This window comes from Neomonachus schauinslandi, chromosome 5 (genome assembly GCF_002201575.2).
Source record: "Neomonachus schauinslandi chromosome 5, ASM220157v2, whole genome shotgun sequence".
Classification (NCBI taxonomy): domain Eukaryota; kingdom Metazoa; phylum Chordata; class Mammalia; order Carnivora; family Phocidae; genus Neomonachus; species Neomonachus schauinslandi.
This window is the reverse complement of record NC_058407.1, coordinates 146503628-146531173: the sequence shown is the minus strand read 5'-3', so window position 1 is coordinate 146531173 and position 27546 is coordinate 146503628. Positions and strand designations below refer to the sequence as shown.

The 27546-nt window shown below is 43.3% G+C and overlaps 1 protein-coding gene across 1 annotated transcript; it reads left to right on the top strand.

Annotated features, from left to right (window-relative positions):
- The first annotated feature begins 230 nt into the window (after window positions 1-230).
- On the top strand, window positions 231-24957 carry ZC3H7A (zinc finger CCCH-type containing 7A). The gene is made up of 22 exons (XM_021698159.2): window positions 231-335; window positions 1441-1480; window positions 3251-3448; window positions 4858-5016; window positions 5268-5348; window positions 5456-5494; window positions 6357-6390; window positions 6876-7159; window positions 9417-9621; window positions 10698-10762; window positions 11309-11495; window positions 12470-12631; window positions 13498-13694; window positions 13971-14071; window positions 14519-14700; window positions 15358-15434; window positions 16277-16410; window positions 16836-16941; window positions 19446-19554; window positions 21254-21387; window positions 23075-23238; window positions 24051-24957. The coding sequence occupies exons 1-22, from the start codon at window positions 268-270 to the stop codon at window positions 24238-24240; spliced, it is 2916 nt and encodes a 971-aa protein (XP_021553834.1). The 5' UTR covers window positions 231-267; the 3' UTR covers window positions 24241-24957.
- Window positions 24958-27546: the final 2589 nt, after the last annotated feature.

Genomic DNA, 27546 nt, shown 5'->3' with positions numbered 1-27546 from the left:
AATCAGCATGGCTGTTGAGCCTTAAAGGAGAGTGAGAACCTGATACTTCTGTGTGCTGGGCAATAGGGACCGTGCGGATAAGCCAGGATTCTCAGTGTCGGGGACCCCAGAGTCAAGTCAGCAGAGAGGGACGTGGCCACAAGTAACTGTGGCAGGATCGCAAATTACGGGTGTTATAATCGGGGTCCAGGAGCCCTGTGCATTATGTAACTCTGTGCCTCGTTTCTTTCCAGATCGATCATTTAGAAAGTGGATGTGTGGGGTAACATGTCCAGTGTGTCCGAGGAGAGAAGAAAAAGGCAGCAGAACATTAAGGAAGGACTGCAGTTTATACAGTAAGGGCCTGACTCGTACCTGCGTTCACGTCACATAGTCCAGCTGACCCTTGAGCAACGCGGGGTGGGGGGGCGCAGACCCCCCCACACACAATTTAAAGTCCACATATAACTTTTGATTCCCAAAAATGTAACTACGAATAGCCTACTGTTGACCGGAAGCCTGACCAATAGCATAAACAGTCGGTGAACGCGTTGTTATGTGTATTATTTATTGTATTAAGATAAAGTAAGCTGGAGAAAAAAGTGGCAAGAAAGTCATAAGGAAAAGAAAATACATTTACAGTACTGTATTATATTTATCGAAAAAGATAGTTATAAGTGGACCTGCTCAGTTCAAGCCTGTGTTGTTCAAGAGGTCAACTGTACTTTTTTATATTGGATTAAGAAATCTTAAGTCCGGTTTGTCAGTCCTCTTAATTCAGGTCCGAAGTTAGATACTTTTATTCAGCAATAATTTTTGCTCTTGTACTTTTGATTTCTTGTGCGTTCTGAAGTATATCTTACTGTCACTGATTTTTAGAGCTAAAATCCTTTAGTGTCTCTGAAAGTGTTAGACCGAGAGGAATTGGAACCTAATCACATCGGAACACTTCTGATGACTGAAAAGTGACTGAGAATGAACTTGCACGCAGGGCTTTTGTAATCAAACATTTCTGTTGAGAAGCTTGGGCTCTAACTAGCCTTCTTGAGCCTGGCGGGGACAATACAGCCCAGTGCTTGGGTGGACTAGTCCAGGCCCAAGGGCCTCTGCTCTTCCCGGGAAGGAGACCAACTTCTCTGTACTACAGAATCCCAAAGTATTAGTGGTTCTCTGCTATTTTACAACTTTTTTGGTATTTGAGGAATTACGCCTTCTTTTAGTAGAAGTAGGTTGGAGAAGAAAAGTGTTATACTTACTCAAGAGAATATAAAGGAAGAGTTACAGGTTCTTTTTCCCATGCCTACAGTTATATGTGAGTAATGGTAGTAAAGAGAGGTAGGTCTTTCAGACGTGCTTTGAACCTGTGGCAAGCTAACAGAAGCTCAGTTTTACAATGACTTCTGGATGAACCAATCCTGATGAGAGCCTGATAATTACAATTACTTGGTTTCTTCTCCTTAGGTCACCACTGTCGTACCCAGGAACACAGGAACAGTATGCGGTAATGATGGGGAACACCTGCCTAAAAGCTCTGCAAGTAGCCTGAGAACTATCATGTCTAGTGGGGGTTGGCCAACGATGGCTTTGTGGGTCGAATGTGGCCCTTTGTCTGTTGCTATAAATAAAGTTTTATTGGAACACAGCCACACCTATCTGTGGCTGCTTGTGTGACATATGGTAGCTGAGACAGAGACTATATGGCCCACAAAGCCTGAAATACTTGCTCTCTGGGCACTTAGAGAAAGAGTTTGCCAATCTCATACACATAGAGGACAACATTATTGTTGGCACATGTGGACAGTTGTCCTATATTGTCTTTCCTCCATGAGTGTAGTTTGCACTAATTTTTCCTCTGAGACCTTTGAAAATTACTGTTAGCCTACCTCTTATTTCATTGAAAACAAGTGAGACAGATTATGTTTCAAAGGAGAGTTCACACACTCTCTTATTTAGGAGAAGAGATGATCTAACAGTAGTAAAGGGTGCCTCGATCCTAAGAGGGAACAGTTAGAGATAAAACTAGTGAGAAACACAGTGAAAGCCTGGTTCCCTGGGTCTTAGACTAAAGGCCCTCATCGGTGCAGACTGTTAGTTCACCTGTGGCTTCTTGTCTCTGTGGGTTTTGATCCTTCTAAGTAGTCCTTCTTTCTCTCTGCCTCTCTGTCTCCCTCTTCTCTGTTTCCTTCTCTGTCTTCTTCCTTCTCCCTTCCCTCCATCTCTCCAAACAGATGTAGAATCAGAGAGTATTATGGCTAGAAAGCACCTGGAACAGCTGTTCATTTTACAATTCATTTTATAGTCCTGACATTTACATGTGGAACTGGGTTCCCGAGAGGTTAAGTGTCAGGTCACAAGTCACCTCCCTTGTTAAAGGTTGATCTGTTCAGTGTTCTTTATTACTTTTGTCTGCTTGGACATGAATTTCATAAAATGAGACTGAAGACTTGAATATCTGTTTTTGTACTATTTATCTGATCTTGACTTTTACAACGTTAAAGCAATGATAGAAATCATGAAGGAACTTTTACATGTACCAAAACTTCAGAACTTTTATCGGTACCGAAAGAATGTGTATACTATACTTCCTTGGTGAGAAAAAGGTTTAACATCCCCACTCCCAAATCAGTAATTGACTTGAGCAAACGTTTACAAAAGAGGAAATACAATGGTCCATAAAAATGTGGGACATTATTTGCAACTGGTGAATCACTAAATTCTACCTCTGAAACAAACAAACAAAAAAGATAGAAACAACAACCACCACCAAATGTGGGAAATTGTTGGTAATCAGACATGCAGATAAAAATGGGGACAGTTTTTCACCTAGAAATTAGTAGGGGTTTTATGTGTACGCATACGCAGGTGCACACATACTACCCCGTATTGGTGGGGGTGCCGTGAAGGAAACCGCTAGACGTGTTCATCGTATTGCCCCTTTGGAATGCAGTTTAGAAATACTAGTCAGAAGCCTTACAATGCTCATTCTTTGTGACCTAGAGTTTCTCCTTGTAGGACTGCCTCACAGGCGCGGAGTTGGGGATGTGAACAAATATTTTGCTGCATTTCTCTTCATGAGAAATTGAATTTTCTCTTTAAGAAGCGAGCAAGATAAAGCCCTTGCTGAGATGGCGGTGTCATGGTCTGGGTTCCCAGTTTCTTAGAGTTGTGTTTATTGCTATGTCACGGGAAGTTTTCTGTACACAAATTAAAATTTCCTCATACCCTGACTTGTTCCGTAAAGGGCTTCAAGTGGTAACTTTCTTTTTTTAAGGTATATTTACGTGCTCTTGTGAGAAATCTTTTTAATGAAGGCAATGATGTTTATCGGGAACGTGATTGGAACAACTCGATAAGCCAGTACACGGAAGCTTTGAATATCGCTGGTTATGCAAAGTCTGAAGAAATTGTCATCCCTAAAGAAATAATTGAAAAACTGCATATAAATCGTATTGCTTGCTATTCTAATATGGTGAGCTGTGATTTTTTATTTTTATTTATTTATTTATTTATTTTTTAAAGATTTTATTTATTTATTTGACAGAGAGAGACACAGCAAGAGAGGGAACACAAGCAGGGGGAGTGGCAGAGGGAGAAGCAGGCTTCCCGCAGAGCAGGGAGCCCGACGCGGGACTCGATCCTGAGACTCCAGGATCATGACCTGAGTCGAAGGCAGACACTTAACGACTGAGCCACCCAGGCGCCCGAGTTGTGATTTTTTTTTTTTTAAGATTTTATTTATTTATTTGAGAGAGAGAATGAGAGAGAGCATGAGAGGGGGAAGGGTCAGAGGGAGAAGCAGACTCCCTGCTGAGCAGGGAGCCCGATGCGGGACTCAATCCCGGGACTCCAGGATCATGACCTGAGCTGAAGGCAGTAGCTTAAGCAACTGAGCCACCCAGGCGCCCCCGAGTTGTGATTTTTTAAAACAGTGTTTCTAGAGAGAAAAAAACATTTTCAATAACATAGTACATTAAAAGTCAGTTTTCTAATTTCCGTTTTTAAGAAAGACATATTGACGCTTTTAGAGTGGCCTGAGGCTTTGAAAAATCAGCTTTGGATAAATGTTTCGGGATTTTAGAAATACTTTGTTTCTTGGATGGTCCTTAGAGTTGCCATGTGAGTCTGGCTTCTGGGCTGTGTCTGCTTATAAGAGAAGTAAGTGCAGGAAGACCCAGGTGTTCACAGATTTGTTTTCTGTAGTGGATTCTTCATTGGCTAGCTGTTTGGGAGTTATATTTCCAGTTGACATTTTTTTTTTTTTTTAAGATTATTTATTTGAGAGAGAGAGGGAAAGAGAAAGAGAACGCGTCTGTGTGCGCGCACAGGGCAGGGGAGTAGAGGGAGAGGGAGAGAGAGAATCTCCAGCAGACTCCCTGGTGAGCTTGGAGCCTGATGTTTGGCTGGATCTCATGACTCTGAGTTATAACCTGAGCCAAAACCAAGAGCCCGATGCCCAACCAGCTGAGCCACTAGGTGCCTCTCCAGTTGACATTTTAATGAGTTTCAACAAAGAGTAACTAGTGGAGAGAGTAGGACAGGAGAGTGATGCCTGGGGCATCAGCCGAGTCTGAAAAGTTTTATTTCTTGAAGATCTGGGGCCTTTATGGCCAGATGTTAACGTTTATCTGACCTGCATGATGGGTACATGGGGACTGATATTCTATGTACTTTTGTGGATTTGAAATTTCATAATGAAGATAATTTTTTTTTAATTAAATTTTTTTTTTGAAGATAATTTTTAGAAAAATAATACCGCGAACGTAAGAGTTTAAAAGGGGGTGGGGGTGATAGTCCGGGGTCTTCGTTTGTTTGCATTTGCAAGAAGACATTGGTGCAAGAAATGAATTGCAGCTAACTTTCTTTGGTTTTGCATCTCAGGGTTTCCACGATAAAGTTTTAGAAGAGTGTGATGCTGTCCTCAGTTTAAATGCCAGTAACTGCAAAGCTCTGTATCGGAAATCGAAGGCTCTCAGTGATTTAGGAAGATACAGAGAGGCTTATGACTCTGTAGCGAAGTGCTCCTTGGCCGTGCCTCAGGTATGGACCTCATACTTCAGTTTGTTGGCTTACATTGCAACCATTTCCTTGCTTCCGGGTGGAGAAATGGCATGGAAAGAGTTAACATTTTCCAGCCAGCTGTCTGCATGCTAACTGCATGAGTTAGAAGTGATCATAAAGCAAGTGTCTGGACAGAAGAGGAGTTATAGCTGTTTTGCCTATTTGTCTTCACAGTTAGTAAATACAAGCCTCCATTAATCATATTTTCGTTGTTCTCCCCCCCCCCCCAGGATGAACATGTAATAAAACTGACTCAAGAACTAGCACAGAAATTGGGATTTAAAATAAGAAAAGCGTATGTCAGGGCCGAGGTAAGCCAGAGTTCTCTGCAGGAGGTATTTTCATTTTGTTTTGTAACTTGGAGTCAGTTCTATTTTTAACTTAATTTTTTTAAACTAGTGTCTTTATTTTCTTTCAGCTCTCATTAAAATCAGTTCCTGGGGATGGGGCTACCAAGGTAAAGTGATTACTTCTGTAAGACTCATAGCTTTTTGTTAAAAAAAAAAGAACAGAAGCATTGGCAGTTCTGCTTTTAATATTTTTGGTTTGCGTCTATTTTTGGGAGCTTTTTGTTCCTCAGACACATAATTGGCCAGAGCTTCCTGTCCTATAAAAAGAAACAAACAACTCAAGTAATATCTTTTACCCAGCATTTCCTGAAGTCCAGTGGAGCATTTTCCAGGATGTTCGTAGATGTTAGGTTTTGTTAGAAAAAGTGGCTCAGAGCCGCATACTAATTTTGGGAGTCATTGGGTTAAACACAGTTAACGAGTTGTTTTTTAAAGGTAAGTCTTCTTGGAGCTGTTAGGATGCCATCGTGAGTTGGGGAGTGAGTAGTGGCTAGACTCGTCCCTCTGGAATGGGGATGCTCCTGAGTATCCGTTGTGAAATAGTGTCCACCAGAAGCCAGCGGTGGTGGAGGGCGCCTGGGTGGCTCAGTCGTTAAGCGTCTGCTTTCGGCTCAGGTCGTGATCCTAGGGTCCTGGGATCGAGCCCTGCATTGGGCTCCCTGCTCGGCGGGAAGCCTGCTTCTCCCTCTCCCACTCCCGCTGCTTGTGTTCCTGCTCTCGCTATCTCTGTCTCTGTCAAATAAATAAATAAAATCTTAAAAAAAAAAAAAAAGCCAGTGGTGGTGCTGATAGACTAGCCCTGCTTAGCCACATGGCACCGAATATTCCATTTGTTTCTTGGATCTTAACTGGAAGGAAGTCAGCTTTCTGTGAGAACTTGGCATTGCTCTCTTAGAGTGAGATTTGACAGATGGCTTGTAGCGTAGAATCCTGACAATACTATGATCCATTATTTGGTTTAATTTCTAGGCTTTGAACTGTTCTGTGGAAGATATCGAGCCAGGTATGTTTTCACTTGTCCTCTTCATCTAGAAAGTACCAGCTTCAGATATTGTATGTCTCGTAGTGTCGTCAAATAAGATTACCGTGTGGTTGTTAGTACTAAAGCAAGAATAATTTCGAAAACTACCTTTGTGCTTCTGGATGTGCTGGCAAGGGATTGATAATACTGGATGTCGGTAGGTGGTCATTGAATACCTCCTGGGGCCCAACCAGCATCTCACAGCTCTGGCCAGAAAGGGGCCTGGGCACTGTGAGAAAGATGCTTGTTTTCACAAGCGAATATGTCTATTCCTGGGTAAAACAAATGACTTTTAGAATTATTTTTACCCTTTCATTTGAATTGCTTTTACTGTCGTCTCTCCATTTATTTTTATAATCGCTTCCCTATTTTCACCTAGCTCTTCATTTTCTCTGTTATTGGCTCTTGATGCTAGTCTTCTGTGAGTACACTGAGGACGAGTGAGTACGTTTCTATCCGTGTTACAGATTTATTAACTCCGAGGCAGGAAGCCGTTCCCGTTGTCTCTGTGCCTACATCCAGCTTCTCTCACCAAGTTGGAAATGAGCTGGCCTCTGTTCCCATTATGCCCTTAACTTCTATTTTGCCACTGCAAGTGGAAGAGAGCTCTTTGCCATCAACAGTGTTGGCAAACGGAGGGAAGACCCCCTTCACTATGCCGGAAGCATTTTTGGATGATGGAGATATGGTCCTAGGAGATGAAATAGATGACCTTCTTGATTCGGCCCCTGAAGCCAATGAAACTGTTATGGTAAATTTCAGCATTACTCCTCTCTTTTGAAGCCAGGGTTAATTTTTATTTATCTCTTATTATTTTTATAGAGAGAGTGTGAGCAAGGTTGGGTGGGGGAAGGGCAGAGGGAGAGGGAGAGAGAATCTGAAGCAGGCTCCATGCTCAGCACCAATGCAGGGCTCAGTCCCGCAACCCTGAGATCATGACCTGAGCCGAAATCAGGAGTTGGATGCTTAACCAGCTGAGCCACTCAGGCGCCCAGGCTTAATTTTTTTTTTTTAAAGATTTTATTTATTTATTTGAGAGAGAGAATGAGACAGAGAGAGCATGAGAGGGGGGAAGGTCAGAGGGAGAAGCAGGCTCCCCACCGAGCAGGGAGCCCGATGCGGGACTCGATCCCGGGACTCCAGGATCATGACCTGAGCCGAAGGCAGTCGCTTAACCAACTGAGCCACCCAGGCGCCCCAGGAACCCCAGGCTTAATTTTTAAAAAATTGCCATGTAACTGTATTTTCAGCATTACCTGTAGGCTAAACTTTAGGTCTCTTACCTTAAAAATTACTTTTGTCCTTCTCTGGTGGTACCAGGCTCATGTGGTTATTTTTTACATAAAATAGGAATGCTAATCTAGTAACGACCCAGTTTTCCTCAACACCTGTTGGAATCACATAGCATGGAAAGGATGTGTTAAAAATTCTGAAAAAGAGGGGCACCTGGGTGACTCAGTCAGTTAAGCATCTGCCTTCAGCTCAGGGTCATGATCTCTGGGTCCTGGGATGGAGCCCTGGTCGCTTGTGTGCACATGCTCTCTTTCTCTCTCTCTCTCTCTCAAATAACTAACTAACTAAATAAATAAAATCCTTAAAAAAATAAATAAAATTCTGAAAAAGAATAGCCATTTGATATTTAAAGAAAAATACGTCTTTTGGATTAAGAGTTTAAGGGATAATACCTCAGGGTAACTGTAAAGCCAAGGTCAGGCTAGATTGGGACTGAGGCTTGTTTTTATATGGCCTGCAACATAAGAATGGGGGTCTTAGATTTTTAAATGGTTGGAAGGAAAAAAAAAAAGAACAGTATCTAGTGACACATGAAAATGATATGAAATTCATGGGACGCCTGGGTGGCTCAGTCGGTTAAGCGTCTGCCTTCGGCTCAGGTCATGATCCTAGGGTCCTGGGATCGAGCCCCGCATCGGGCTCCCTGCTCTGCGGGAAGCCTGCTTCTTCCTCTCCCACTCCCCCTGCTTGTGTTCCCTCTCTTGCTGTCTCTCTCTCTGTCAAATAAATAAGTAAAATCTTAAAAAAAAAAAACCAACATGATACGAAATTCATACTTCAGCGTCATCAGTAAAGTTTTGTTGGAACACAGGCATGACCACCCACTTATGTATTGTCTGTGGGCTGCCTTTTTATTGCAGCAACACGATCCAATAGTTGAAACAGAGACTGTGGTTGGCAAAGCCTAAAATATTTACCATCTAGCCCTTCGCAGAAAAGGTTTACTGACCCTGCCATAAAGTATCTTGAAATAGCAGCAGCAACAATAGTAGGAGGAGGAGGAAGAGTGGGAGCAATTCAGGGCTGGTTTCAGTGTGGCTGAAAGAGAGAGGGGAGGTACAGTGTAAAAAGCAGGCACCCCGGGGTTTGAATCTTCCCACCTCTGTGGTCTTTGGCAACTTACTTCACCCCAGTTGCCTGGTCTGTACAGTGGCCATCATGGTAGGAAGTATCTTGGAAAGGTTAACAATTAAATAGATAGTATGTAACTTTCCTCAGTACTTACAAGGCGGGGGAGCTGTCAGTAAATTGTCACAGTGAGCGGGGAGGAGAGAGGCAGCGTTCCATTTGTCTTTGTGAGATTGTACATTTCACATCCCCAAGAAGGATGGTCCAGGGTGTCTGGCTTCTGCAGCTCCCTTCTCTTGAGCACCTTCCTTCTCCCCCAGCCCCCACACTACTCCTCTGGAATAGAGCCAGTTCTTACCAGTCTCAGGGTAGGGTGAAGGGAAGGAATCAGAGGGAAATGAAACGTGAATGTAACATTTGGCTTGAAATAGTACTGGCCATCACACCTTGATCCTTTTTGAAAGGTGGGCTTGCAGAGAACTAAGCTCTGTAGCCTAGATTCTTCTATGGAGGCTTGATTTTGATTTCAACTTTGTTATGTAATTACCCAGCGTAAGAGTTTGTGCCTATATGCTGATGTTCAAAGCAGTTCGGCCTACTTGTAACTGAGTTTCCTGGATTTTAATAGAATCTTTTTTCTTTTCTAGCCATCAGCGTTAGTCAGAGGAGCCCTCCCGGCCGCCAGTGTCCCCCCCAGCATACCCTTCTCAGCATCTCTGCTGGGCACCTTGCCGATTGGTGCAAGGTATGCTCCTCCACCATCCTTCTCCGAGCTGTATCCGCCTTTGACTTCATCCTTAGAAGATTTCTGCTCTTCTTTAAATTCATTTTCAATGAGTGATTCCAAGCGAGGTAAGAATTGAGCCATTTATGTAAATAATCCCAGTTAATTTTTAAAAAAAGATACTCTGTGTTTGGCAATTATTTAACTCTAGGTAGTTGGATTATTTTCAGGGTAGCTGAAAATATAAAAACTCAGTCTTCAGTTTTAATTTGCCTGGACTGAACTGTGTGCCATTCCGGAGCTCAGGAAGCATAGGGATACGTAGGGATGTACGTGGCACTCGTTTCTGTTTGTTTTCTTAAACAAGATACTTTGTTAAGCTGGGTGTCTATTGTTTTGGGGGGCAAAATGACTTTTAATGTTTTCTCCAAGAAAGGAGTACCCCATCTGAGAGAGTCATAAAGACAGGCTATCCTTTTAAATTCTGAACGAGGTAGATACTTAGTTACGACTAATTTCGGGTCAGAATTGTTCAGAATTAGATTACAGAATTAGAGTTTTCTGTTTCAGGCTCCATCCCTGGAGGTCACTGCCTGGTGCCTTAGTTTTTACAAGGGGTTGCTGAGTTTTTGGTCTGACTCCTGTTTCTGTAATTCCAGGTTTAATATATACTTTAAACAATAATGCTAACAATCTTCAAATTTTTTCTAAGGCATTGTTACATGGTTAAAGGGAGAAAAATCAAAACGATTGATTTCAAGAGATTGACACCTGAAAAACCTAAAATTAGTGTGAAACAGAAGGGCAGAGAGCATATTAACCGAGTGGTAGACTGAGACAGGGAAAGTCATTGCGCCTTACTAATTTCCTTCATGTTGTGACGAGTTCCGGCTTCATAGTTTGAAAAGGAGAGGCTCTGTTCCCATTTGGCGTATGAATTATTTTCTTAGTCCTTTTAACTGGTCCTGCTCCGTAGGCCCTGCTTTAGCTCACGTCTCCGAGAACAGCTCTTTATATAAGTGTGTCGGAGGGTTGTGTGTGCCCTTGGTCTCCAGAGGGAAGTCCACTGCCCAGTCTGGGTGTCACAAGTGAGGATGGGGAGTAGTGCGGGGAAGCCATAGTCAGCCCCTGAGCCCTGATGCCCTGATGTTCTTGTTGCATGATTAGAATGAGAAGGTCTGTTGAAGTGTTTTTATTATTTTAGATCTGCCCACCTCCACTTCTAGAGAGGGAACAGCGCTTAGCAGCAGTAATTCTTCCCTTTTACTTGTAAGTGTCACTTCCTCTTTTGTAAATGCGTCGTCGCTTAAACGTGAACGGAGGCCTTTTGCTTAAGTAACTGACTTACTGGAATGGCGGTGCTGGTCTCCCTTACATTTTGCGTGTGCTGGGGGAAAGAGTGGTAAAATAAGACTCTCCTGGAGCATCCGGTCATAAATGCTCTGTGTGTGACTGGGTCTGTCGCAGACCGTGGAAGAGGCTTTAGCTCAGCAGAAACCACAGGAAAGCTGAGATCAGGGCGGATAAAATGCGCGTGCTGTGCTGTCGAAGCAGAACAGTTACCTGTTACTTTTAACAACTTTGCACGGAGGATCAAAGACAGCGGGGGAGGGGCCTAGAGACCCAAAGAGAGGAAAACAGAAAGAAACCGTTTTTTTAAATAGAAGCGCAGCAAGGGCAGACTAGTACGGATTTCAGCAGATGAAGAATGTCGTATTTTCACAAATTTGTTTCTTTCTTTAGTGATAGTGCAATATTTGTTGGCTGTTTTTTTTTTTTTTCCTGTTTTTTGTTTTTTTCTTATTCTTCTTGCAGATGAATGGACCAGGCACCTTGTTTGCTTCTGAGAGTTTCCTGGGAATTTCAAGCCATCCCAGAAATGACTTTGGAAACTTTTTTGGAAGTGCACTTACTAAACCACCTTCATCAGTGACCCCACGACATCCCCTCGAAGGAACCCATGAACTGAGACAAGCTTGTCAGATCTGTTTTGTAAAATCAGGTCAGAACCAAACAAAGGAGATGACAGTATTAATAAGCTAGTCCATCTGAGAGTTCTTAGGAATTTGTCAATAGGCGTGGAAAACACCAGCTATTGTGATTTTTCCAGCCCTATTTGAGTTCTTTCTTAGCAAGCAGCAATTATTGACTTGGGCCCCTTGGAGTCTAATAGGATAAGTCTAGTCTTATTTGATATGATTTCATTTATAGAATTATATGGAATGGAACATCTACCTGTTTTTGAGATCTTATTGATATTTATGAAATTCTTTATATTCTACATACATGTTTAATAATGTGATTTTTTTTTTCAAAGATTTTATTTATTTGAGAGAGAAAGAGAGAGAATGAGTGGGGTGGGGGAGGAGAGGCAGAGGGAGAAGCAAGCTCCCCGCTGAGCAGGGAGCACAATGACATGGGGCTTGATCCCAGGACCCTGAGATCATGACCTCAGCTGAAGGCAGACGCTTTACCTGCTGAGCCACCCAGGTGCCCCAGGAATGTGATCATTTTCAAATAAAGCAAGAACGAGAAAAAAAGCGTTCTAAGACCAATATTTGATGTAATGTGTATAAAATTAAAGTCTTTTCTGTTGGTTTGTTTCATATCTTTACCCCTAAGTCTGGTGATAGAAACACAGTTTGTCTTAAACTGGATCCAAATTCATTTTCTTTCTTAGTTGTGTATTTAATGGTGTTCTTTACCTTTAGAAGCCATCAGAATTCCTGTCCTCGTAGTTAAATAAGGGTATGTTTTGAGGCTCCTGGTGTCGAATAAAACTTTGTGTTCTCCGACAGATAGCATATAAGAGGCACAAATCAGTAGCTTATTTACATTTGGGAGTTAATAAAAATAGGGTTTTTGTAGCAATGTAATAATCAGTATCCATCTGTTCACATCTGCTTATAAATGTGCCTGTGAAATGAAACGTTACTTTCTGTGCCTTCGAGCAATCCTTTTTCACATCTTTTCCAGGCCCGAAGTTAATGGATTTCACTTATCATGCTAATATGGATCATAAATGTAAGAAGGATATTTTAATTGGTAGAATAAAGAATGTTGACGATAAATCATGGAAAAAAATACGTCCAAGACCAACAAAAACAAATTATGAAGGACCTTATTATATATGTAAAGGTATGTGCTGTAATTACTTAATTGGCGTGCATGACATAAGTGAGAAGTGATTTGCTACATTTATTCTAATGGTTCCTGTGTTACTGTTACTAAAAGTGTGTAGATAGAGTTTATTGTTGCAAGTTCCTTGGGTTGAGACATTTGTATTTTTTTATTATTATTTATTATTTTTTTTTACCTTTGTTTTTAACTTTTTAATATTTGAGCGAGCAGGTGTGAGCAGGGGTGGGGGGCAGAGGAGGGGGGAGAGAGAGAGAGAGAGAGAATCTCAAGTAGACTCTCGCTGAGCGTAAATCCCAACACAGGGCTCAATCCCATGACCCTGAGCCGAAATCGATGGTCAGCTGCTTAACCATCTGAGCCACCCAGGCACCCCTGTCTTTAACTTCTTACACAGTGTGTGTTTTCTCGATGTTTATGGAAACAGGCTTTGACCAGGTTTCAAACGGAAAACCGTCTCACACTTGAAGTTCCCAGACTTAGTCTGAACAGAGTCAGAACACTGAACTAAGGCTTTGACCAGGTTGCTCTTTGAGGTTGCTTTTGAGAGAACTTTGTGGATTCATTTTTGTCAGATCGCTTCATCTGAACGCGCTTTGAATGTCCTTACATGATTTTTTAAGCTTAGACGGAGTACGTGAGGGTATCACAGTCTTTTCCCTGCCCGAAGTAGAAATAATTCAGGCTCTTGGGCCGCTGTTTTAGAGCCCATGCCATCCCTGTGCAGTAAGAGGCACGTCCTCGCTTGAAGCTATCCGCGAGTTGTTCGAGAAACTCAGATGGTGCCCTAAACATGCTTGATATTCACCGGCTTTGGAAAAACAGTGGCCATGTTTTCACCGTCTTTTAATTGTCTGTCTTTCTAGATGTTGCTGCTGAGGAGGAATGTAGATACTCAGGCCACTGCACATTTGCTTATTGCCAAGAAGAGATAGACATCTGGACGCTGGAGCGGAAAGGGGCGTTCAGCAGAGAGGCTTTCTTTGGTGGCAATGGAAAAATCAACCTCACCGTATTCAAACTTCTCCAAGAGCATCTTGGAGAATTTATATTCCTTTGTGAGGTACTGTCTCCGAGCCTTATTTTCTACTGTAGAATCGGTGAGAGTTTCTGACTTGCAAGTCCAGAAGTAGAAAATACTGAGCACTGGTCCGGCCATAATGGGGAGCATTCACTCAGCCAGCTGTAGTTACTACTAGGATCCAAAAGAATACAAAAACCTCATTTTAAATATTAATCAGTAGAAGTATGTAATGTATAAGCATGTGCATAAGTATGGTACAAAAGTTCTATTTTGTATTATGTTGTTGTGGTAATTCTTCTTCTCTGTCTGTTCCAGAAATGTTTTGATCATAAGCCTAGAATGATAAGTAAAAGAAATAAAGATAATTCTACTTCTTGTTCTCACCCGGTTACAAAGCATGAGTTTGAAGACAATAAGTATGTTGGTAGTTTCTAATTTTTATAGTGACATAATAGATTCTGTTTTTAGATCCAAATAAAACCAGAGTAGTATCTCCCCAGGCATCTTAGCCCTGTTCTTCTGTTGTCGCTGTTTTGAAAGATGATGACTACTTAAAAATGTCTATTAGTATATTTTGCTGGGAATTTTTAAATGAATTATTAAATTAATGTTTAATACAGAAAAGCATTATTGATTTGTAGCTTCTTATGACATGGATTTAAATATTTTGTGGCTTAATGTGTAGTCATCTTCCCCCTCCTTTAATTCAACAATTGTGTAAAGTGATTTATTTTTTCTGATAAAGATTTTTAAGATGTATTTTCAGTCTAGAGCTTGACCTGATGTATGTATATATTTTTATTTGTTTTCTTTTGAAAAGGCTTTGGCAGAACAATAATAGATCAACTCCGTTTGTTTCTTAGGTGCCTTGTCCACATTTTGCGAGAGACAACAGTAAAATACTCCAAAATACGTTCTTTTCACGGTCAGTGTCAGCTTGATTTATGTCGACATGAGGTTCGATACGGCTGTTTAAGGGAAGATGAGTGCTTTTATGCACATAGTCTTGTAGAACTTAAAGTCTGGATATTACAAAATGAAACAGGTAGGTTTGTGCATGATGAAGAAATGTCTCCTCACAAACCAAGAAACAGGCTCTTCACTCTAGAGACCACACTGATGGTCACCAGGGGGCAGGTGGGGGGGGGCACATGAAATAGGTGATGGGGATGAAGAGCATGCTTATCATGATAAGCACAGGGTGATGGAAGTGCTTAATCACTATATTGCACACCTGAAACTAACAGAACACTGTACATGAACTCTACTGGAATTAAAATAAAAAAGTTAAATGAAAAAAAAAAAAGGTCTCCTCAAAAGCAATCAGGGTTTGGCAGAGCAGTATCAGAGACTTTTCTCTGTCATCGTGATGTGGCAACATAACTCTTGATTTTATCCTTAGCTTTAAGCTGTCACTGTTCATTTTTAGAGTGGCTTATTTTGAGTATAACCTCATGTAGTGACTTGCTGGTACGAGTTCATGCATGTAGTGTGCTTTTGTGAGGAAGAGAGATTCCTCCGACCGCACCAAGAGCTGTATTTGTAAATATTCCGTTGTGAAAAAGAGTGATGTGACGTGCATTCATCTTTGGTGGCGGATTATGCTACGTGGGGGATAATGAGGGAATCGAGTCTGTGATTGGATGGGTGGACTGTTCATGCACAGAGGGAGAACCTAAAGCAAGGCTTGTACATTTCCCAGGTATCTCACATGATGCTATCGCTCAAGAATCTAAACGATATTGGCAAAATTTGGAAGCAAACGTACCTGGAGCTCAGGTATTTTCTCTTGTGTACCTTCTGCGTTTGGTATCCTTTCTGCAGCGGCCTTGTGGATGCCACTTGTTGACAGATGCAGTTTATACTTTTTTAAAAAAGATTTTATTTATTCATTTGAGAGAGAGAGAGAGCACACGAGTGGGGGGGAAGGTACAGAGAGAGAGCGAGAGAAGCAGGCTTCCCACTGAGCAGGGAGCCCGACACGGGACTCGATCCCAGGACCCTGGGACCATGACCCGAGCCAAAGGCAGACGCTTAACCGACTGAGCCACCCGGGTGCTCCGGATGCAGTTTATACTTCTAGTGCACTTACATCCTTACTGTTCACTGACTTAATGTGAAAAAAATCCCAAATTTTAGTTGATTGTAATAAAGAAAAAAAAATAGGCATCCCGTAATGCCTGCCAAGGCTGTAGGATACAGTTGTCTTACTCAGTTTAATTGGCAAAACAGTTGGGTTCTTGGGCTGTGGGGATCCTGGGAGTGAGGGAGGGAGACTGTGTCTGTGGTTCTGCTTCCCACCTGGCAGGACTGCTCTATGCACTACCTCCCCACCCCCAGCCACAGAATCCTAGTTATCACCCTCCAGAGCTGGCTTTCATAAGTTGAGGTTTGGTGTCTGTAATCTGCACCTATCATATTCTCTTGCATTGGGTGGAGAATTGGAGATTTAGTTATCTACTCAGTGTCTCCGATAGTGTATATAATGGTCAACTCATCAAACCAGACAGTATCAGAAATTGTATGCTATTATGCGAAAAGAAATACCTGGCAATTCAGTATTTTGTCCTCAGAAAACTGGTGTTCTCTTAAAAGTAAAACTTGTGTTTTAATTGTTTCAGGTACTTGGCAATCAAATAATGCCCGGATCTCTTAATATGAAGATAAAATTTGTGTGTGCTCAGTGTCTGAGAAATGGCCAAGTCATTGAACCAGACAAAAACAGAAAATATTGTAGTGCCAAAGCAAGGCATTCGTAAGTAGTGTGTGAGTGTGTATGTGTGTGTGTGAGTGTGTGCAAACAATGCCTATTTCATAATTCTCTGTTACATGGGTATGTTACATAGAAGAAAAAAAGATTGACTTTGAAGAGAGCAGAGCAAAGTAGATAACATAGGAGTAATTGCAAAGCGAAAGAGAAGAGATTTTTACGATTTCATAGATAAGAATTCAACAAAATTTGGTAGTGTCTTCTCTGAATTTGATCAGTTCTTTGTTCAGGATTCCTAGGGAATGTCTGTGAAAATAACAGGAAAGGAAATGACAGAATCATAAGGCATTTCTTTTAGAAGGGTTGAGAAAAAAATCTCTGGTCCTTCAGGTACGAACATTGTACCTGTCCCTTTATATTATGCCTTGTGCCAGTGTGTCTTTGTTTTTTCTGAACTCCATGTTTCTTAGGTGGACCAGAGATCGGCGTGCGATGAGAGTGATGTCCATCGAACGTAAGAAGTGGATGAACATCCGTCCTCTCCCCACAAAGAAACAAATGCCTTTACAGTTTGATGTACATACGTAACTTTTAAGCCACTTTTTTTTTTAATTAGGCATTTCAAATCATTAGAAAGTAGTAGTGATTCAGATTGGAACTTCAATGCTCGTTGTAATACCAAAATTTTAAATGGTCCTCTTGTTTTCCTTCCCCTTTTGTATGTGTGGTTCTGTGACAGTTTCCAGATTGACTGGGATTGGATGAGTTACTTGGAGAAAGGAAATAGACGGTGGAGTCAAGAAATAGTTATGGGCATGACCTACCTTATTTTTCAGATGAATTACTTTGGGAGGGAGTAGGAGAGGATTTCATTTAAACTTGATTCCTAGGCTTTGCTATCCAACTCAAGGCCTTCTGTTATTATGAATGCTACTGATAAGTTTCTTTGACTCAAGCAATGGATATTAGCTAAAAGATACCCCACTTTATAGGATTTTCTAAAAGTAACGCAAAGGAAAAATGGTCAGTGTTCGAGGCACACATTCTTCAAAACCCCTTAGAAAGTATCAGACCAACTGAAGGGGTAGTATTTCATTCATGAGGTGGCACGTTTCTGCTCCATACCCTCTGCTGCGTTCCGTGGTCTTCCGAAGGTGACTGTCCAAGCAAATCCCTTGAGCCGGCTCTGGACTTGACTCTTCAAGGGAGAGAGTCTGGAGCAAGTCTGGAGGGGTGTCATTGTGTGAGCTAACAGAGACACTTGGAGCATTGACAGGCAGTAAACTTTCTGCCCCAGTGGTGGACAGAGGAGAAAACTGTTTGCCCAGAGAAGCAGAGCAGGTGGATTGCAGAGCCCCCTCGGAAATGATGCCCCCTCTCCGACTTGCCCAAGAGAGTTGAGGAAGAGGCAGGTTAATTTCCCGTCGCCCAGGGTACCTTGCGTTTTGTAAACACACACAGGTTACGAGGTCAGGCTCTGAAGGAGGCGGTATGTTTGTGTTTCATCCACAGTGGTTTTAGACTTGGGGATCTGAGTGATTGAATTGGTGGGCCTTGTAGGAGGGGAAGAAGGTTTATTGGAACCGTGGATATCTTAGGCTTTAAAAGAGGAGATTATGGGTGTACTCCTCATTCTTTGTTAAAACAAAGGCGACTGAGAACGATTCTAGTTCAGCTGCTGGGACTACTGATTATTCTTTAATCTCGGACGTGCTGTATTGCCGTGCAATGTGCCAGTAGCTCATTTCCTCTTTTTTTTCTACCATACTAGGTATTGCTAAGGGATCCTTTTTCTAAAAGAAGAAATAATACTCTGTGTGTGTATGTGTGTAGACAGTATGGTGAGGTGGAAGGAGAATGGGCTTCAGAGTCTGCCAGAAAGGCCCTGGTCAAGTTACTCAGCCTCAGTTTGCTCATCTGTAAATGGGAATAATTACGTCCTAGGGAAGATTACATGAGATGGTGTTATGTAAAAACCCAGCACAGTGGCCGGCCTTCTCCTTTATCTTCTCTTCTCCCTGCTCCTTATCATTGAACTTTGAGAGACTATGGTAAATGTTTCCCTAGTAATACCTGCCTAAGAACTTATTGGGGTTTCACTTTATGCAGAGGATTGGGGGCGGGGGGCGTTGACACTGGCCCAAGGAAGGAAACCTGCAGTATTCAGGGCTGACTGCTTTTAGATTTTTAGCAAAAACTGATGCTAAGCATCTGATATTATGTAAACTAATATATGGGGCCAGCCTCTGTTGCAACACAAAGTAAGCTAACAATTAATTGTACTAGAATGCTCTATTAAGACAAGTATATTGATGATATTTGAGAATGAGCTGTCTTGGTGATGGAGGTTTTCTTAGTTCTTGATAGTTGTGGTTCTTAGAGACATCTACATTCTGCTGATCGCTGCCACCTTATTTTCCTACCAGTTTCATTGTATTTACTTAGTAAAAACACAATGCAAATAACCAGAAGAGGTAATATTTGAATGCTATGTAACTGGATGGCCTGGCTCGTGTATTCATTGTCTCCAGACAATGCATATCGAATGAATGATGGCTGAGGTTAGCTACCAGTATGGGTTATAAGTAAGCTAAATGTCTGAGATTTTTCCTGACACTGTTCAGGACCTTTGGAGTAGTCCATAGTTTCTTTACTGCCTCCCAGGAGCTGACAAGGAGGCTCCATGGAGATTAGGCAGGGAGAGGAGTTGCTGTCAGACTGAGGGGGCCAGAGATTTGCATTGTGGAGACCAAATGCTCTGCTGAGTTAAAAGCAGGTACTCTGAATAAGGGAGTTTGTAGACATTTTCTTATAAGAAAATATTCCATATCCTAGTTCCATACTTTGTGTTTTTTTTGGAGATTTTCTTTTGAAAAATTTTGAGATAGAAAGCTTAATATCATCTCATGTATGTTGGGCTTAGAGTCAGTTTGAATTCATTCAAAGTAATCTTATGTAATAATTGTGTTACTCAGCATTAGCACAGATAATGACGCTTATTTTGCTTAAATGTAAAAATTAGGCAGTTTTACTAACTGTACTCTTGTCTTAAAGCATATTCATATTTCTTTTATATACAGCTGTGCAATCATATTGCTTCTGGGAAGAAATGTCAATATGTTGGGAACTGTTCCTTTGCTCATAGTCCTGAGGAGCGGGAAGTGTGGACTTACATGAAGGAGAATGGGAGTAAGTTGCTGTCTTACCTGTGGCTTGACATCCATGACATCTAGCTTGCTGGGCAGTTTCCTTCCTCTCTGTACATGTGCCAACTCACCGCGAACCCAGGAAGTAGTTTGCATTGTGCCATTCTGTCAGTGGAGTGTGAGCCTGGCATCTGATCTGTGTTTGCTTAGGTCAGAGCTGGATACAAATACATGGGAATATTTGAATGGCACAGACGTGTGCCCAAAAGGTGGCCTGGGAAGTGCAGTCCTTCTTGACTGGATCAGACCATCTGCTCCGATTGTGAATAGGCACCCCCGAAAAGTCAGGTTAGAATTGAAGGTTTCCTCAAGGAGGCCTTCCCAGTAGAACAGCCCCAGATGCAGAGGCCCGAGGAGGGAATGCTTATCTTGGTCAAACTGCAAGTTGATCGTGGGAGTCTTTGAGAGGAGCCTCAGACAACCTTTCACTTTTGACCAGAGAGGTTTTACTGCAAGGACGGGGATCGTTGTTGTTTAATCTCTAGGAAACTGATGGAAATTTATCAACTGCTTGAGATCTGCAATCTCTGAATTACAAGAACCAATCAGATTGAAGCATGTCCCCTGCTGTGTTTAACCGGTGTTCACACTCAGTGACCTGTGTGGACAGGACTCCTCGCTGTCCTGCTTGGAGAGGGACATATTGTTGGGCCTTACTGAAGATGTCCTTGCATATCAGGACTGTTGCAGTGATTCCTGCTCCAACTGGTCTGGATGGCGAAGGATTTCTAGGTGGCCTCTCATCTTAGTCTGATGACATATTGTTAGAAACACTTGCGCAGGCAGCAAAGCCGATTTTTGACCTTAACCTCATTACCAGATTTTTTTTAGCACAGTGGTTCTCAACCGGGGATGAATTTGGCCACATATACCCACCTCCCTTGGGAACATTTGGCAATGTCCGGAGACGTTTTTGTTGTCATGACTTGGGCGGGGTGTCCTACCGGCATCTAGTGTGTAGAGTCTAGGAATGCTGTTAAACATCCTGCAATGCACAGGACAGCCCCCCACAGCAGAGAATTAGCTGGCCCAGCAGTGAGGTCGAGAAACCTGGCTTTGCACTTGATGGTCATGCCGAATGTACTTGTTCTTACTGTAGGAAGCCCAGGACCTGGTCACGGTTGTGCTGTTGTAAATTGCACCCCAGCATGTGGGTCCTCAGGGATGGTGGCTCGACTGACAGGCTCCCGTCAGGGTCAGAATCTCGGTCCAGTGGTAGTGAGTTTCTGCTCTTTCTTGGTAGACAGGAGTGTATCCGCTGCAGGCCCCTGAGCCGTGTTTAGTAGCCCATATGGTTGTGGGGGTGATAGTGAGTGTTTTACTGGAGGCAACAGGAAGCAGTGGGAGGTGCTTTTTTTTTTTTTTTTTTTTTAGCAATACCCTTTTAATGGTTTCTGACTTTTCAGCACCCCCAAAGGGTCTTGCAAACGCAGGGAGTTAATTCATCTTGAAAGCTAATGTTGGCACTCTCAACAGTCCGGAATTAGGTTCAGAATCATGAGGGTTTACCTCCCCGTTGGACAGGGCCCCTCTCCTCGCCTAATGTAATCCGTCTCCGTTCTGCCGTCTCGCTTTCCTCTCGAAAATGTACGCCAACTGATACAAAAGGTGTGCATGATCTTGTGTGTATTTCAATGGTGTATTTAAATTTCCGCTGCTGAAAGTGATTCATTTTTCTTTAGTACAAGATATGGAGCAGTTTTATGAACTCTGGCTAAAGAGTCAAAAAAATGAAAAAAGTGATGATGGTGCCAGTCAATCAAACAAGGAAAACGGAAAACAAATTCACATGCCAACAGATTACGCTGAAGTTACCGTGAGTCCTTCGCTTCCACCACTGATGGAGCCTTTCCTTTCTTTCTCTTTCCCTCAAGTCTGGTACCCTCACTGGCTGCCTGCCCTCCTCCGGTCTCTCCACCTCCCTCTGGTGGCCTTGGGCCGTTAACTTAAGTCCCCCGATTCTAGCAGATCCTTTCGCTAACTTTGGGGCCAGAGAATTTGGAGCCTAAATGCTGGGGCCTCTCCTTACGAGCCTGTGGCCTGGGCAGATTAGTGAGCATCCCTGAGGGGGGTCGTGATGGGTAAGTGAAGTAGGGTGGGTCCTGGACACTTAGGCCGATGCTGGGCCTCAGAAGATGCTCTGGAAATGTGGGTGCTAACAGCCCCCCCCCCCCCCGCATTTTCTCCTTACCTGCTAGCGTCTGGCCCCTGCCTCAGGGTTCTGTGGACACTTTAAGTCCTCTGTGGTTTTTTACTGTTTGGGTTTTCTTTTAAAAGTTTTTGTAAGAGTAAGGAGGACAGTATAATGACTGTTCTTGAGCCCACCATGTTAACAGTTCATTGTGTTTGCTTTTGTGAAATAAATAAAATGTTTGCAGATAGAGTTGGAACCCCCTTTGTCCCCCATCCCTGAGGGGCAAGATCCAGTGTGTATTTCAAAAATCCAGGCTATGTGTACCTGTCTTTGACATATTTATTCCTAAGCTATAGTTCTGCCTGGCTTGTGTTTTTAAAGAGGACATAGGCACATGTGTTATCCCGCTCCTTGTTTCTTGTTTTGTTTTTTGGCACCTCCCTGTAATTGACTCCGCTGGATCCGGGTCATGTCTGTGGCCTGGCCTCGCCCCCACGCGTGTGCCTGGGATGAACTCCACCTCCTCTGCCAAGGCACAGTGCTGATTCCCTTGCCACCTTTCAAGTGTGTTCCTGTGTTCCCAAAGCAGGGTCACCTGGACCTGCTGGGTTGGGAGATTTACCTGGGCTATTTAATCAGGTAGATCTTCATCACCCCCGACATAGCGAGTCACAGTCTCATGGGAAGTCTCCAGGAATCTGTTCTTACCCACTTGCAAATGATCCTTCCCCAGGGCATTTGGGGAACAACGCCCAGATGCTTACAGCTTGCATCTGTGGTGGTCTTCCACTGACGAGAACACAGTTCCTTCTGTGTAGGTCTGTGCCCCGGGGACCGAGTCCTCTCAGCATCTGGGCTTCCCTGGTCCCTGGTGCGAGTCCTGGCCCATAGTAGGAGCTCATTTCATGTGCCCTGAATGGCAAGGCTGCTCGTCCCTCTGCAGCTGGAGAGCTCCAGGCTTTCCCGTCCTCTCTGCTGGTCCTCACAGTGTTCATCCGTCCCAGGCTCCTCGTGTGAACCTGGCCCCTTGTCCTCCCTACACACGTCCTTGTTTGCACACCAGCCCCCGTCACCTCTCAGCCAGAGGCTCGTTGGAACCTGGCCGAATCCATTACCACTGCCCTCTGCTGCCTGTGCTCTGGCCTCCCTCCCAGTGCTGGGATCCTTTTCTTGGTCCTGTTTCTGACCTTGACTTTGAGCTTTACCTTCTTGCCCGGCTCCGCTGCCCCCCCCCCCCCCCGCCCCAGATGGGCTCCCTGAGAATAGAGTCTGGGTTTCTAGCCCTGGTGCCCTCCCCGAATCGTGTTTGGCCCGTTGAGGGACCCAGACAACACCCACTGATGGGACGCGTGTCTCCCGTGCACTTTAGGCGGACTTCCACTGCTGGATGTGCGGCAAGAACTGTAACAGTGAGAAGCAGTGGCAGGGCCACATCTCTTCCGAGAAGCACAAGGAGAAGGTTTTTCACACCGAGGACGACCAGTACTGCTGGCAGCACCGCTTTCCCACAGGGTATTTTAGTATTTGTGATAGGTACGTAGCCCCCGTAAGCTCCCGCGTGGGGAGTGCTGAGGTCACGTGACTCGCTCCATCATCCTGGCGGTGGGCAGAGGTTATGGGGGTGATGAGGTCTGAGAGTGGGTGCTTGGATTGGGGCTCGAAGCGTTAGCTGCTCCTTGGACGTTTCTTCACTCTTCTGTGGTTACGTGAAAAGACTGACTAGCCTGCCCGTATGGGGTTGAGATGTCTTAAGATAACCGAGGAGAGATGTATGTTTGTTCCAATTCGCCCAAACCGTCTTTGAGTTGTCAGGGGTGAGTGGCCAACCACAACGTGCCCTGCAGGGGTGTTCGTCAGTTCGGAAACTGCCTCTGAATCCTGGCTGTTCCAGTGCATATATGGAACCGACTCAGGTCAAAGGAAGAGGTTACTATCGCTCCTTTGTTTAAGTTGCCTTAGAAAATGTTTTAGCAAAAAAACCAGATAGTTTTGAGTTGCTCCTCATTTTGTCAAATCACTGTCTGTATGTAATTTCCCAGTTCAGATCCACGTGATACCCCAAACTATTGAAGACATCCTTTAGGTAGCGTCACTTCTGATTTCTTTCTCCTGCATCAGGAAGGACTGCGGTCTTTCCTCCCCCCATCAATCAGTATTTCTCACCAAATACATTTAAAAGGGCTATTTTTTTCCATTGTAGATGTCAAGGGTATATAATGTTCATTTTTCTAGGCTTAAGATTTTGAACTAAAAGTTTTATGCAAATCACCAAGCTAGTGAAGCGCGGACTTTTTGGGTTTGTATAAATAACTTGGGGATGCTCACCACGCTGACTCGCCCTGCAGGTATATGAAGGGCACCTGCACAGAAGGGAATGGCTGTAAATTTGCACACGGGAATGCCGAACTCCATGAATGGGAAGAAAGAAGGGATGCCCTAAAGATGAAGCTCAACAAAGCAAGAAAAGATCACTTAATCGCCCCAAATGATAATGACTTTGGAAAATATAGTTTTTTGTTTAAAGATTTAAACTAATATGCTGGCTTTTATGTATGTTACCTAATCAAAGCATTGACCAGAAAAATTGAAAGTGTTCTAAGGCACGTAGCAGAGGAGCTGCAGATTTTCTGCTTGTATTGGCGTCTATCGTCCCTCCTGAGCAGCAACCCACAGTAGGTAGGAAAACGCGCTGTTTAACAGGTCTGGCCATGCTCTCATGGCACCATTGGCATCAAACGGCGAAGTGACCGCTACCCTGTTGCCATCTGTTGAACAGACTTTTGGATGAAGTGTGTTGGGGAAGAGGATAAGGTTATGTCTAAGACGACTCCTTGAGTTGGTCCTTCAGATAAGAACCATCATGGTGAGAGAGTAGACACTTGCGCTAGGGGTCAGAAGACATGATGGATGAAATTCTTCACGTTTTAAATGGAACAAATTTGTTTAATATAATAAAGTTTGCTACTTATCTGTACGTAGGTTGCTAAAAAGGATTTTCTTAACTCAGATTTTAAGCCAAATAACCATTTAACACTAGTACATGTTAAATGGGGTATTTTTCTGTATTTGTATGTTTCACTATAATAAGGGAACTAAGGATAATGTGCATTGACACTATTTTGAAAAAATAATCAGTTGACTCAAATTTTATTTCTTGGTCTTTTGCTGTTTAAATGATGATTTTGAAAGATTACACTTGTACTGTTGGTATTGTGTAGTGTATGGACCAATATTGCCTGTAATAAACATTTTATATATAGATGTCTTTCATTTTTTGGTGTGGTCCTTCCCCCTCCCCAAAGAATTATTGAAACTGGGCCCTAAAATCACAAAGTTGGTTTTTTTTTTCAACGCCCTTATTTTTTTATTTTTATTTTTTAAAGATTTTATTTATTTACTTGACAAAGAGACAGCGAGAGAGGGGACACAAGCGGGGGAGTGGGAGAGGGAGAAGCAGGCTTCCCGCGGAGCAGGGAGCCTGATGCAGGGCTCGATCCCAGGACCCTGGGATCATGACCTGAGCCAAAGGCAGATGCTTAACGACTGAGCCACCCAGGCGCTCCTCAACGCCTTTATTTAAGCAATTAGTGATAGTATGCAAATTAGACATGGTAACGACTTTTCACTCTGTCCTGCTCTCTCCCAGATTTGAGTTGATAAGCAGCTTCTCTTGTTCAGGGACATGTTAACTCTTCTGGGGCTCTTCTGTGTTACATTCAGATGCATGAGTAGCAAGGAGACAAACAGCCAGCTAGGATGTGGGCCATGGGTTTCCACAGATAACTGGCACAACACTCTCAGTAGGGCTGTTTTGGTTGGCAGGATGGCTGGGAGACACAAAGACAGAGCTAAGCTGTCCTCTGGGACCCTGACCTGCTTCAGAGGCTGGGACGTGGTGACCTAGGAAGAAGAGTTGTCGGCAGGGTGTGGGGGGGGGGGGCTGCTATGTCCTGAGGATGTTACCAGTGCTGTGTCCTTGCTGGGGATGGGGGTCGGGGGGAGTGGTGGATGGGCTTGGAAGACAGGGATCTGCTGGGCTGTGATGTGCCAAGCCTTCCAACCCTCGCGCAAAGTCACTTCCTCGTGACGCCCTTGAATGAGTGGGTTTAGGGGGGTAACGGAAAAGGGTCTTGGTTCCTGTATGTGAGTCCAGCCGCCGTGGAGAGGAGGGTATAGCTGCTGGTAGTGAGATGAGACAAGTAGAACATCTAGAAGAACCAGAGGCTGCCTGTGACTCCTTGAAGACAGGAGAGACTGTTTTTCCTCCACGCGCGGGAAAGCAGTTGGGACCAGTTTTACTTGGTGGATGCATTAGGAGTGCATCTTATTTGCCAAATAGATAATTTGTTATGGGTGACAGTTTCTGTAGAATAGACTCGTAGTGTTATTTTTCTACCAGGTCTCTCTAGTCTGATGGCCCTCATTACATTTTTTCATCGTTGTACTTTCTTCCAAACTTCTTTTTTTTCCAGGGAGAAAAGCAGATGGTAAAAAGTGGTCTCTGGTGCTCTGTTTCAGTTAACAGATAAAAAAGTCGGTTGTCTTAACTTTTGGAATCCACGCTAGAAACTTAGCTTGAGATCCTGGAGTGGTCAAGAACTCAAACTCTTTAGTTGGCCTGGAGAGATTAGAATATAGACTTCTTGTATTTATTGCAAGGGAAGAATAGCAAGTTCTGGAAAGCCAGTTCTGGGGTCCTGATTCAAGGTCTCCAAGAAACATAGCCACCATTGTCCAGACTGCCCAGGCTCAGGGCGTTGGCTTCCCTCCTCCAATTCCCGACAACCTGTACCTTGTCAGGCATATCCTGTTTGCTAAGTAAATGCTTAGAAGCTTTAAAAGTTAATGAGCATTATTTCAACATATACTCTCCCCGCCCACTTCTCAGACTCCACCAACTTGATCATGGTGTAAAAAGTGGCTATGAAAGCTCAGATATGGGTCGATGTGGACAAGTTATGGCTGACTGAGCCCTGAAGAGCAGTGTCGCCTGACCCTGACGGCCTGGTGTGTTCAGAAATGAACTTAATCAGTTTCAGAAGTACATTCTGGTGTCAGAGCAGCATGGAAATGTCTAGATAGAGAAGAAGAAATGAACTGCCTTTTTAAATCCAGGGTGGTTTCCTGGCCTATGAGACGTCACCTTGCATTGCCACAAGGCATTGTGGGTCTTAAAAGAGAACCCACAGGCAGCAAAAGTTCTTTGGACCTTATAAAGGCCTGTGCCAATGACAGGTGTGTCTTATAGAAGTGTAGGGTGGATTCTGTCCTGGCAACCTACAGTGAATGGAGACTGGTGACTTTGGCCATATTTGTTTCCCTTAGTAATACACCAGTGACCTCAGATCTACACAGACAAATCAAGAGGGACTAGAAATAAGGTTAATATTAAAGAACCTAGAAATACATTTTTTTTCGGCGTCTATAAAAACAAGGTTATATAAAACAGTATGAAAACACTGTATTACCGAGTTTGTAATGTAATAGATGAAAAAGTAAAAGCACAGGAACGGGAAGAGGAAACAGAGCTATATTGGAGAAGCTTCTGTCTCTTACTGGAATTAAGGTAGTATAATCTGAAGTAGAAATTCTGGAAAAAATCTATATAGTGATCCCCAGAGCAACTGCTAAGGATATACCAAAGAAAGGTTTAAAATCATTAATTAATGGGATACTAGCAAATATCCGCTTAATACAAACGAAGGGAATAAAGAAGGAACAAAAAGGACAGGAGAGGGGTGCCTGGGTGGCTCAGTTGGTTAAGCCACTGCCTTCGGCTCAGGTCATGATCCTGGAGTCCTGGGATCTGCTGCTCCCTCTCCCACTCCCCCTGCTTGTGTT